General features: G+C 44.4%; 1 protein-coding gene across 1 annotated transcript in view; it reads left to right on the forward strand.

The window, feature by feature from the left end:
* Positions 1–287: 287 nt before the first annotated feature.
* hfm1 (helicase for meiosis 1) overlaps positions 288–12,320 on the forward strand; it is a 125,319-nt gene continuing 113,286 nt past the window's right edge. Inside the window, exons 1-3 of the mRNA XM_059985228.1 lie at positions 288–417; positions 3,779–3,871; positions 8,932–9,041. Of these exons, the coding sequence (XP_059841211.1) occupies positions 3,801–3,871; positions 8,932–9,041 (181 nt within the window). The 5' untranslated portion in view covers positions 288–417; positions 3,779–3,800. The remainder of the gene's footprint in view (positions 418–3,778; positions 3,872–8,931; positions 9,042–12,320) is intronic.

Consider the following 12,320-nt stretch of genomic DNA (forward strand, 5'->3'; position numbering starts at 1 on the left):
AAAAAATAAATTATTTAAATCAAAGTTAAGGTCAAGTTTATTGTAATATACACAAGCACATGTATGCACAAGTGCAATGGGAAATTTTCAGGTACAACGCATCATTCAATTCCACAGGAGTTGAATTCAACTCTTCTGAAACGGGTTGATTAAAGAATCGGGCACCACAGATCATGAGAGGTTATAATAGTATCTGTTCGGATGAGTGTTCCACAGATCCAACGCTGCTTTGGGGCGAGGGGCTTCGGTCTCGTGATGTCGCGGCGGCGGTCCACACGCGGGGGAAGGCCGCGGACATTCGCGCGCCGCTACGACTGGAGGAGACCGGCGAGCGCAGGGGCAGAAACCCGATTCGACCTCTGGTTAGAGCGGGCTAACCCTGCGGGACGTGCCGCGGATTATCAGCGAGAAAACCAGGTGGCGGCAGTGAGCGGCGATTGTGGCGCCGTGGGCGGGGAAGCTGAGGAGCGGCAAGCATCTGACGACCGCAGATCCCAGTGCGCGGTTCAGGCCCCGCTGTTTTCCGGGGCCTTGCCCCCGTTGTAGTGGTGCGGCGGGGACGCCATTTCCAGATTCCAATTTGCCCCTGAGCCAGTATCGACCACAACCCTCTCTCCACCTCCACGGACACTGTCCGACTCGCTGGCCTTCTCCAGCGGTCTACTTTTAGCTCCAGATCTCAGCATTTACAGTCATTTGTGTCCCCGCTATTCTCCAAGTTCCAGAAATTTTGAAATGGGGAATCTTTGATTACCTGCTAAGCATGCATTAAATGGTTAATACTGAAGAAAATTTATTGAACATTAAAACAAACCTTTTCTCTGTTCATTTAAGCTATTTTCAGTTTTTAGCTGTAATATAAAGGCAATGAGAAGACGATAATTTAACCTCCAAAATATATAACTCAAGTTGGAACTCAATTAGCCCTAATAGTCCATTTTAATTTTAAACGTGGTTGTAATTAAGTATAATAACGAGGCTGTAGCTCTTATTTTGCTGATTGGTAGAGCAAATGCATTTTATGGTACAGTAATGTCCTCTGCCTCTGATAGAATTACATTTTGAAAACAGACCAGAGTACCCACAGCTAGGAAACGTGTATCCTTATTCTGAATGGAAGAGAAATTCAGAGGCCATTTGGCCCATCGAGTCTGCTCCGTCATTTCATCATGGTTGATCCATTTTCCCTCTCAGTCCTCATCTCCTGCCTTCTCCCTGTATCCCTTGCCCTGAATAATCAAGAATCTACCAACCTCTGCCTTAAATATTTGTAATGACTTGGCCTCCACAGCTGCCTATGGTAATGAATTCCACAGATTCACCACTCTGGCTAAAGAAATTCCTCCTCATCTCCACTCTAAATGGACATCGCTCTGTTCTGAGACTGGGTCCTCTGGTTTTAGACTGCCCCACCATAGGAAATATCCTCTCCACATCCACTCTGTTGAGGCCTTTCAACATTCAATTGGTTTCAATGAGGTCACCTCTCTTTCTTCTGAATTCCAGTGGGTAGAGGCTCAGAGCCATCAAACGCTGCTCATATGATGAGCCTTTCAAACCTGGAATCATTTTTGTGAACCTCCTTTGAACCCTCTCTAATATTAGATAAGGGTCTAAAACTGCTCACACTACTCCAAGTGAAGCCCCATCAGTGTCTTATAAAGCCTCAGCATTACATCCTTGCTTTTATATTCTAGTCTTTTTGAAATGAATGCCAATATCACATTTGCTTTCTTCACCACAACTCAACCTGCAAGTTAATCTTTAGGAAATCCTGCACAAGGATTCCCAAATCCCTTTTGGTCCAAGGATGCTGTCCAAGTTGCATGCCATCTTGGACAATGTCTCCCATCCATGCCATAATGTACTGGTTAGGCACAGGAGTACATTCAGCCAGAGACTCATTCCACCAAGATGCAACACTGAGCGTCATAGGAAGTCATTCCTGCCTGTGGCCATCAAACTTTACAACTTCTCCCTCGGAGTGTCAGACACCCTGAGCCAATAGGCTGGTCCTGGACTTATTTACACTCGGAATAATTTACTTATTATTATTTAATAATTTATGGTTTTATATTGCTATATTTCTACACTATTCTTGGTTGGTTCGACTGTAATGAAACCCAATTTCCCTTGGGATCAATAAAGTATGTCTGTCTGTCTGTTTTGCACCTCAGACTTTTGAATTTTCTCTCCCTTTCTGTGCTTAACTACACAGTTGGCTAGGTTCCTTGGGTCTTATAATGCCTGACAACTAAAGGGAAAAAAATAAAAGTGCTATAATGCCTCCCATTTGGCCTATGCTTTTTGAAAAGAGCCGCCACCTAATTTCCCAGCTCTTGGTCAAAACCCCTGTAGGCAATGATATGCTAGGTCCTTTTTAGACTATAAGATATAGGAGCAGAATTAGGCCATTTGCTCTTCAGGTCTGCTCCGCCGTTCCATCCATTTTTCATCTCAGCTATCCCTTCATGCCAGTGAAGAATCTATCAACCTCTGTCTTAAATATATATAAAGACTAGGCCTCCACAGCTGCCTGTGGCAATGAATTCCACAGATTCACTACTCTCTGGCTAAATAAATTCTTCCTCATCTCCATTCTAAAAGGACACCCCTCTATTCGAGGCTGTGACCTTTAGTCTTAGACTCTTCCACTATAGGAAACATCCTTCCACACCCACTCTGTCAAGGCTTTCACCATTCGAAAGGTTTCAATGAGGTCACCCCTCATTCTCCTGAATTCCAGTGAATACAGGCCCAGAGCCATCACTCTTCATAATACAATCGTTCAATCCTGGAATCATTTTCATGAACCTCCTTTGAACCCTTTCCAGTATTAACACATCCTTTCTAATATGAGGGGCCCAAAACTGTTCACAATACTCCAAGTGAGGCTTCACCAGTGCTTTATATAAAGTTTCAAGTATGTCAAAAGTTTCTGCTTCTATTATCTTTCAGCTACTAAGTCCCATTCTGAGTAAACCTAAAATTTTTTGGGCATTTAGTTTACAGCTACACTCATTAGTTTCTAATCTTTCCGCTTCATCCTACCGATTCACCTTTTCTAAGCCTCCTAAATTTATACACTTCAATAAAATCTCTCTTTTGCTTCTTCAAAGAAACCAAACTAATTTCTATGTGGTAGAAGCCTTTTAAATCTTGTCTGTGTCCTTTCTGGCACTATCATTATTCTTGTAATATGGGAACCAAGGCTTACATTCAGTACCATAATTCTAGTGATGTTTAATAGAATTACAGTACTGAAAATATTAATGTTTACTGTTTTCCCTGCTCTTGAAAGTTACCTGTGTGCCTTCTGGTCTATCTATCCAGATCAAAAGGAAGCAGCAGTATTCTTTCTTGCCAGTTTTAGGACATTCTATGCCCAAATCACTTTACAGTATTCTGTTAAACAGTTTAATGGGATTTGTATTCATGTCCTCAGGATTTCTGATTGGTGCCATAACATTATGCTATTCTACAAATGTGTTATGAATCTAGTCAAAAAGAATTAATGCATGATTTGGCTTCACCACCCTTACCTTATGTTCATAATAGCAAATGCCACATTATTCATTTGCTAGGAAAATTACACCTAAAAATAAATGCAGTCCCTTTAGCAGGGATAAAGCAGACGTGGATATTAAGGTACAGATTTATGGTCTAAAATATTAGCCTGTAACATCTTTCAAGTGATTGTAGCTACAATTTTTAAATACTGTTTGATTTTCTTTAGTAATAAGTAATGATGAACTTTGCTTTTATTTAACCCATTAAGAGAAAGTGATTTCACAGACAAGATGCTTGAATTTGAAGAAGATTGTTTGCTCCCCTTGGAATCTTTGTTTTTTGAAAAACCTGAAGGAAACAAGTACGTACTTTATGCATTACCTCATAAAAAAATCTTTATTTTGGCACTTAATGTCTACAGATCAAACATGCCAAAGACCAAATAATTTTGAGCTTGTAATGCTACAGCTGTTATGAAATGTTGAATTAAGTTCCTGCTGAACCATAGAATATACTCTTGCTTGCATTGAGACGTGGTCAATAATCCCAAAAGTACCATTGACCTGAGATCTCACCAAAGCCAGTCAAGTTAGCAATGTGAAAAATCAACATTGATCCTGCCCCTTCCCGTCTGACGAAAACAGTGTTTACCAGTTTTTTCAACTGACACACATTAAGGTCCATTTTTATAAGTTAATATAGTTTCAGTTACTTAAAGGACGGCTCCATATCAATAGTGTTGGTTTCTGTGCACTTTCATTGGCATGTATTCCACTTAATATTAACATTTCTGCTTCTTTATTGCAACAATCTTATTATCAGACAATCTAAAATTCTTTTGTCATATTTTTCTACATTACCAAATTAATGCTGCTTCTCAATAATTCATGTTACATGAAGCTCTAGGATATTTCTATGAAATTAAGCCCAATTTAAATGCAAGTCTTTGAACAACTTGTAAGCCTCTTCCTTTTATTTTTCAAATCAACCTCTCTGCACACATGAATTGATTGGCAGGATCATAGTTAATAGAAAGAGGATTATAAGTTCTTTATCATTAATTCAAAGCTAAATTAGACGACGAGAAGCATTTGACAACAGCTTATTTTAGATAGCACATTTGACATTGTAATATGATCCTTCCGGCAGATGATCGAACAAAATTTGAATGAGGTAAGATGTCTAAGAAGGTGGGAAGACATATGTAGAAGCTTAGGGGTAGATATTTCAGAACTTGGAACCCCAGCAGTTGCAAGCATTGCCAGCAAAAATGCTACATTAAAATTTAAATACTCTAGTGGCCAAAAGTGGAAGGCTGTAGAGAAATTTGGTGTTTGCACTCCTGTAGGAGATTGCTTAAATAAAAATAAATGTCAATCTGCTTGATCTAAAGTATGATGTTTAAAAGGCATATGTCATATGTACAACATTTGATGTTATGCAAATGATAATATTGTATGATCAGGACTTTTCTGCTGCTTTCTTGTTTTACCTCATCATATTCATGACAGAAATGACAGAAATTAAAGACCATAACACCATTAGATATAGGAGCAGAATTAGGTCACTTAGCCCATCACGTCTGCTCTGCTATTTCATCGTGGCTGATCTAATTTTCCTCTCAACCTCAATCTCCTGACTTATCCCCGTATCCTTTCATACATTGATCAATCTAGAATTTATCAAACTCTGCCTTAAGTATACATGCAGGCTTGGCCTCCACAGCCGCCTGTGGCAAAGAATTCCACAGATTCACCACTCTTTGGCTAAAGAATTTCCTCCCTATTTCTGTTCTAAAAGGACAACCATCCATTCTGAGGCTGTATCCCCTGGTCTTAGACTCTGCTACCATAGGAACTAACCTCTCCACATCCACTCTATCAAGGCTTTTCACCATAAGACAAGGCTACTCCTCTTTCTTCTGAATTCTAATGAATACAGGCCCAGAGCCATCAAATGTTCTTCATATGAAGCCATTCAATCCTGGAATCAATGATTCAACATCTTCTGGTCCTATGTCACCTTCTTCTAGTGATTTGATTTCATTTTTTTACCAACAAAGCAACACCGCCTCCTCTGCCTTCCTGCCTTTCCTTCTGATACAATGGGTATCCTTGGACATTAAGCTCCCAGGTATAATCTTTCAGCCATGATTCAATGATGCTTTCAAAATCATACCTGCCAATCTGCAACTGTTCTGCAAGTTCATCTACCTTATTCCATCTACTGTGAGCTTTTAGATACAATACCTTCAGTTCTATATTCACCTCTTTCGATTTTGTCGCACCATGCTCAACCTTTCGATTCCTAACTTTGTCTGCGGTCTTACCAACATCTGTCTCCACAATCTCTTCACCAAATGTTCAGGCACTTTGGTTCCCACCCCCCTACAACTCTAAATTAAACTCCACAGTGCAGCATCAACAAACCTTCTTGCTAAAATATTAGACCCCTCCAGTTAAGGTGCAAGCCATCCATTCTGTTCAGGTCCTACCTTTCCTGGAAAAGAGACCAATGATCCAAAAATTTTATGCCCTCCCTCCAACACCAGCTCCTTAGCCATGTTTTAAACTGTATGATCTTTCTAGTTCTGGCTTCACTAGCACATGACATGATCCTGAGATCACAACCCTGGAGGCCCTGCCCTTTAATTTAGTATTTAACTCCCTGAACTCCCTATGCAGAACCTCATCATTCATCCTACCCACATCACTGGTATCTTCATGGGCCAAGACTTCGGGCTGCTCACCCTCCCACTTAAGAATACGGAAGACTTGATCTGAGATATCCCAGACCCTGGCACCCAGGTGGCAACGTACCATTGGGAATCTCATTCTCATCCACAGAACCTCCTGCCAATTCCCCTAACTAATGAATCCCCTATCATCACAGTGTGCCTCTTCTTCCACCTTCCCTTCTGAGTCATAGAGGTAGACTCAGTGCCAGAGACCCAGTCACTGTTACTTTCCTCCGTTAGATCAACCTCCCCTCCCCCACCTCCATCAGCATCCAAAGCGATAAACCTGTTGTTGAGGGGTTGGCTGCAGGGGTACTCTGCACTATTCTACACTTTCCCCTTCCTGACTGTCACCCAATTTACTGTGTCCTACACCTTGGTTGTAACTTGCTGCCTATATATCTTGTCTTTTACCCCTTCAGCCTCCCGAATGATCTGGAGTTCATCCAGTTCCAGCTCCAACTCCTTAATGCGGTTTCTTAAAAGCTGCATCAGTTGTAGTGGTCAGGGATACTGGTTGTTTCCCTGCCTGCCTGCTTACTGTAAGAGGTGCTTGACATCTCTACTGTCTTAGCTTAGCAGATATAAAGAAGAGAAGGAAAAACTGAGGGTTTCTTTCCTTTGCTTTCTCTAAGTGAAGCCTCAAAGAGCTAAAGCCTTAAGATAACCACTCTGACTATGTCAACTCAGAACATGGCCGCTGCGCTTGCCCTTACCTTCCTTTAATTTGCTCTTATTAATCAATCCCAAATACTGATTGGCCACTGGTCAAAACCCTATTACACTATTATGAATCACTCTTGCCTTTTATCCTCGTGCAGTGGACCTGTTTGAAGTTCCTCCTCTCCAAACCTCCGACGTCTGGATTGGCTGCTGGTCAAGACTATTCATTAAAGTGGCACTGTTGCATGTAAACTACTTAAAGTTGAATCAAATATCAAAATGTAGAAATATTAACTGAGATGGAACTTTATTAAATTGGCAGCATCATAGGTAGCTTTAATGTAAGGACAGGGTAGAAGATTTGAGGAAATAGGACTTATTTAACTGGTAGTTGTAAAGATGTTGATGATGTTCTAAGAAAACATTGTAACATCAGTCAAAGAATGGGGTTTTCCTTTTTCCACCATTGGAGCTGCCTAATCAGTATTTTACCAGATTCCTCTCCTTCATTTCCCAGTCATCTGCTCTCTCCCCATCTTCCCTTTGCCTTAACAGGGATAGATTTCCTCTTGTCCTTGCATACCAACCTATGAGCCTCATGCTCCACAACCTCCACCATCTTCAATAGGATCCTATCACCAAATACATCTTTACCTCCTTCCACCCCGTCCCACTTTTCTGCTTTCCACAGGCAGTAGTCTCTTCATGATTTCCTTGTCCATTCATCCATCCCCATTAATCTCACTCCTGGCAATTATCCCTGCAAATAGAAGAACTGCTAAACTTGCCCATTCACCTCCTCCCTCACCTCTATTCAGGGCCCTAAACGGTCATTCTAGCTGAGCGAAAACTTCATCTGCAAATCTGTTGGGGTCATTTACAGTATCCAGTGCTCCCGGTGTGGCTTCCTCTGCATTGATGAGACCTGACATAGATTGTGGGACCGGTTAGTTGGGCACTTTCACTCCATCCACAACAGGAGCATTTCCCAGTGGCCAACAATTTTAATTCCAATTCCCATTCCCATTCCAACATGTTAGTCCAAGGTCCCCTCGACTGCCACAATAGGATCACTCTCAGCTTGGAGGAGCAACACCTTATATTCCATATGAGTAACTTCCAACTTGATGACATGAACATCAGTTTCTCTAATTTATGGTCATTATCCCTCTTCCCCTTCCCCTTCCCCTCCCTACTTCCATTTCCTATTCTGGCTCCCCTCTTACCTCTTCTTTTCTCTTCACCTACCTATCACCTCCCCCTAGTACTTCACCTTCTCTATCTCCCATGGTCTACTCTCCTCTCCAATCAGATTCCTTCTTCTTCAGCCCTTTATCTTTTCCACCTATTCCTCCCAGCTCAATAAAAACAGTATAAATAAGCCAGTTCTAAAATCTGCAGATGAATCATTGCAAACTCCACATTGTCAACACTGTCCATGTCAGAAACTGGAAAAGGAAATGTAATTGTGTACAATCGTGAAACATACTTACCATACCAAGGAGGTAAAGGGTAGCAACCTTTTGTGCACAGTTTAAATTCCTTTTGTGCGCTAGTAGCAAAAGGTTTGTGCAGGTACTCACACATCTCTTTGCTCAGGAATAGGCCCTTTGGCTCATGATGTTGTTCCAAACTAATTAAGGTAATAATGCCAAATTTAACTAATCCCTTCTGCCTGTATATGGTCCATATCCTGGCCTATTCACATATCTAAAAGCCTCTTTTACAGGGAGAGTGATGGTGCAGATGCAATTCAGAATTAGGAATGTAAAATACCCATCATAGAAACTTCTGTGTGCTTCTACAGTGAGCATAATTTGGGGAGCCTTGAATACGGTGGGTGGTAAAACATCTGGTTATTGATGAAACAGAACAGGAACATATTAAAATGGAAATGACATTTTCTCATAACACTTTATTTCCTTTCTGACAATATTGATGAGAAGTACAGTATGTTAAATTGTAGAAAATCATATATATTGACATACTAAAGTAAATGAACTATATTAATATTTTGATAGGAAACTTGTCAACAAAGAAACAACAAATTGGCAGATAGCACCTCCTCCACCAATTTCTGAAATACCAACTGCACAGGAATTGCAGAGAGAGCTAGAAAGGCTGTCATCAGGTATAATGTATAATTTTAACATTCCAGAACTCTTTTTGTGCTTTTTATAATGTATTGCTTTTTCTGTAATTCTTTGACTTTTTTAAATTTAAAAGTTTTACAAATCTTTGTGAAGAACAAACTACGGAGAAACTCTGTGAGTCAGGCAACATCTGTGGAGGGAAATCGAAAGTCAACAGTTCAGGTCAAGACCTCTCATCTGAACCGCCTGATACATTGACTGTTTATTTACCTTCTCAGATGCTGGCTGACAAAATCGAAAGGGGTGAATATAGAACTGAAGGTGTTGTATCTAAAAGCTCCACTAGCCCGTTCGATTGCAGGTGGTAGGCAGTTGTGTGGCGTAGCTGTGTTCCCAAAAGGCTGGCCATAGCTGACCACAGGCTGGAGGTGAACTGGGTGTCTCTGTCAGAGGTAATGTGGGCTGGAACACCAAAGCAAGATACCCAGGTTGCAATCAGTGCTCAGTCGCAGGATTGGGAGGTGGTGTCGGTGAGTGGGACTGCCTCTGGCCATCTTGTGAACTGGTCTACGATAGTTAGGAGGTGCCATGCTCCTCGCAACACTGGCAGGGGCCCCACAATATCCACATGAATGTGGTCGAAATGTCGACGGGTGGGATGGAACTGCTGTGGCAGGGCTTTGGTGTGCTGCTGCACCTTGGCTTTTTGGCACTGCATACATGTTTTGGCCCATTCACTGACCTGCTTGTGGAGTCCGTGCCAAACGAACCTGTTGGAGACCATCTGGATGGTTGTCCTGATGTAGGGGTGTGCTAATTTTTGAATGGAGTCAAAAACTCACCGCTGCCAGTCTGCCGGGACGATGGGGCGAGGTTGGCTGGTAGCTACATCACACAGTAGGGTCCTCTCACCTGGGCCTAAGGGGAAGTCTTGGAGCTGCAAACCAGAGACTGCAGTTCTGTAACTAGGGATCTCATCGTCTGCCTGCTGCGCCTCTGCCTGTGCTGCATAGTCCACCCCCGGGACAGGACCTGGATAGTAGGTCTGGATAGTGCGCCCACCACGATGTTGTCCTTTCCCGAGACTTGCCGGATGTCCATTGTGTATTCGGAGATGTAGGACAGATGTCGCTGCTGGCAGGATGACCAGCGATTGGACACCTTCGTGATCGCAAAGGTAAGCGATTTGTGGTCCGTGAACGCGGTGAAGGGCCTGCCTTCTAAGAAGTACCTGAACTGCCGGATTGCTAGGTATAGTGCCAACAGCTCCCGGTTGAAAGCACTGTATTTGAGTTCAGGTGGTCGTAGGTGTTTGCTGAAGAACGCCAGGAGTTGCCAGCAACCCTTGATGAGTTGTTCCAGCAGTCCACTGACTGCTGTGTTGGATGCGTCCACTGTGAGGGCGGTAGGGATGTCTGTTCTGGGGTGCACTAGCATTGCGGCATTTGCCAAGGCTTCTTTGGTTTTAACAAAAGCGGCTGCGGTCTCTTCGTCCCAGGTAATGTCCTTGCCCTTACCTGACATCAGGGTGAACAGGGGGCGCATAATTCGGGCTGCTGAGGAAAGGAAGTGGTGGTAGAAATTCACCATACCCATGAATTCTGCAGGCCTTTGAGCGTGTTGGGTCGGGGGAAGTGGCGGACCATGTCCACCTTGACGGGCAGAGGGGTTGCCCCGTCTTTAGTATTCCTGTGGCCTAGGAAGTCGATGGTGTTGAGTCTGAACTGGCATTTGGCCGGGTTGATTGTTAGGCCGTATTCACTCAGTTGGGCATAGAGTTGACGGAGGTGGGACAGATGCTCCTGACAACTACTGCTGGCTATGAGGATGTCGTCCAAATAGATGAATGCAAAGTCCAGGTTGCATCCCACCGTGTCCATGAGCCGCTGGAACATCTGTGCGGCATTCTTTAGGCTGAACGGCATTCAGAGGAATTCGAAAAGGCCGAACGGAGTGATGAGTGCTGTTTTGGGGATGTTGTCCGGATGCATCGGGATTTGATGGTATCCCCCGACGAGGTCTACCTTGGAAAAGATCCGTGCGCCGTGCAGGTTTGCTGCAAAGTCCTGAATGTGCGGCACAGGGTAGCAGTCCAGTGTTCAGTGTTGTAGCCTTGTTCAGTCTGCGGTAGTTGCCGCATGGTCTCCAGCCCCCTGTTACTTTGGGCACCATGTGCAGGGGGGAGGCCCATGGGCTGTCAGACCGCTGTATGATCCCCAATTCCTCCATCCTATTGAACTCCTCCTTCGCCATTCAGAGCTTGTCCAGGAGAAGCCTTTGAGCACGGGCATGGAGGGGTGGTCTCTGTGTCGGGTTGTGTTGCTGTACTCCATGTCTGGGCACGGCTGCTGTGAACTGCGGTGCCAGAACTGATGGGAAGTCCACCAGGAGTCTGGTGAATTCGTTGTCGGACAGCGTGATGGAGTTCAGGTGTGGGGCTGGCAACTTGGCTTCACCCAGGGAGAACGTTTGAAAAGTCTTGGCGTTGACTAGTCTTTTCCCTTGCAGGTCGACCAGCAGGCTGTGAGCTCAAAAAAAATCTGTCCCCAGGAGTGGTTGGGCCACTGCGGCCAGTGTGAAGTCCCAAGTGAACCGGCTGGAGCCGAACTGTAGCTGCTCTGTACGGGTGCCGTAGGTCCATATTGTGCTGCCATTTGCGGCCCTCAGGTTGGGTCCCAGTTCTCTGTTGCGGGTGTTGTAACTCATTGGAGGTAAGGTGCTGATCTCGGCTCCGGTGTCGACCAAAAAGCAGCATCCCAACTATTTGTCCCAGGCATACAAGAGGCTATCCCGATGGCCAGCTGCCGGCTGGCTACAGGGCGGGCTACAGCGGTGGGCTTCTGTGCCCACCACTGGTGGTAGAAGCACCATTGTTTGTTGGCCTCCGCAATCCTGCCTCTAGGTTTTCTGGGCTCTGCTGCCGGGCCTGGTCTGGTCTGCTGTTGGGCGCGTGGCTTGGTGATCTGTGCAACGGATGCCCCACTCTCCTTCTTGGCTTTCCACAGCACATCTGCCTGGGCCACCACCTTCCGGGGGTCGCTGAGATCTGTGTCGGACAGCAGCAGGCGTATGTCCTCAGGCAGCTGCTCTAGCTGAGGCAAGGCTTGTGTCCTTCAGCCAGGGCCAGCATCTTGTTCATTAATGCCGACGTCGGCCTGTCTCCCAAACCATCCAGGTGCAGTAAGTGGGCAGCTCGCTTGCGCCGTGAGAGTCCAAAAGTCCTTATGAGCAGGGCTTTGAATGCTGTGTATTTACCATCCTCCGAGGGTGACTGTATGAACTCCTCAACCTGGGTGGCTGTCTCCTGGTCAAGGGAG

This window comes from Hypanus sabinus, chromosome 11 (assembly GCF_030144855.1).
Source record: "Hypanus sabinus isolate sHypSab1 chromosome 11, sHypSab1.hap1, whole genome shotgun sequence".
Classification (NCBI taxonomy): Eukaryota; Metazoa; Chordata; class Chondrichthyes; order Myliobatiformes; family Dasyatidae; genus Hypanus; species Hypanus sabinus.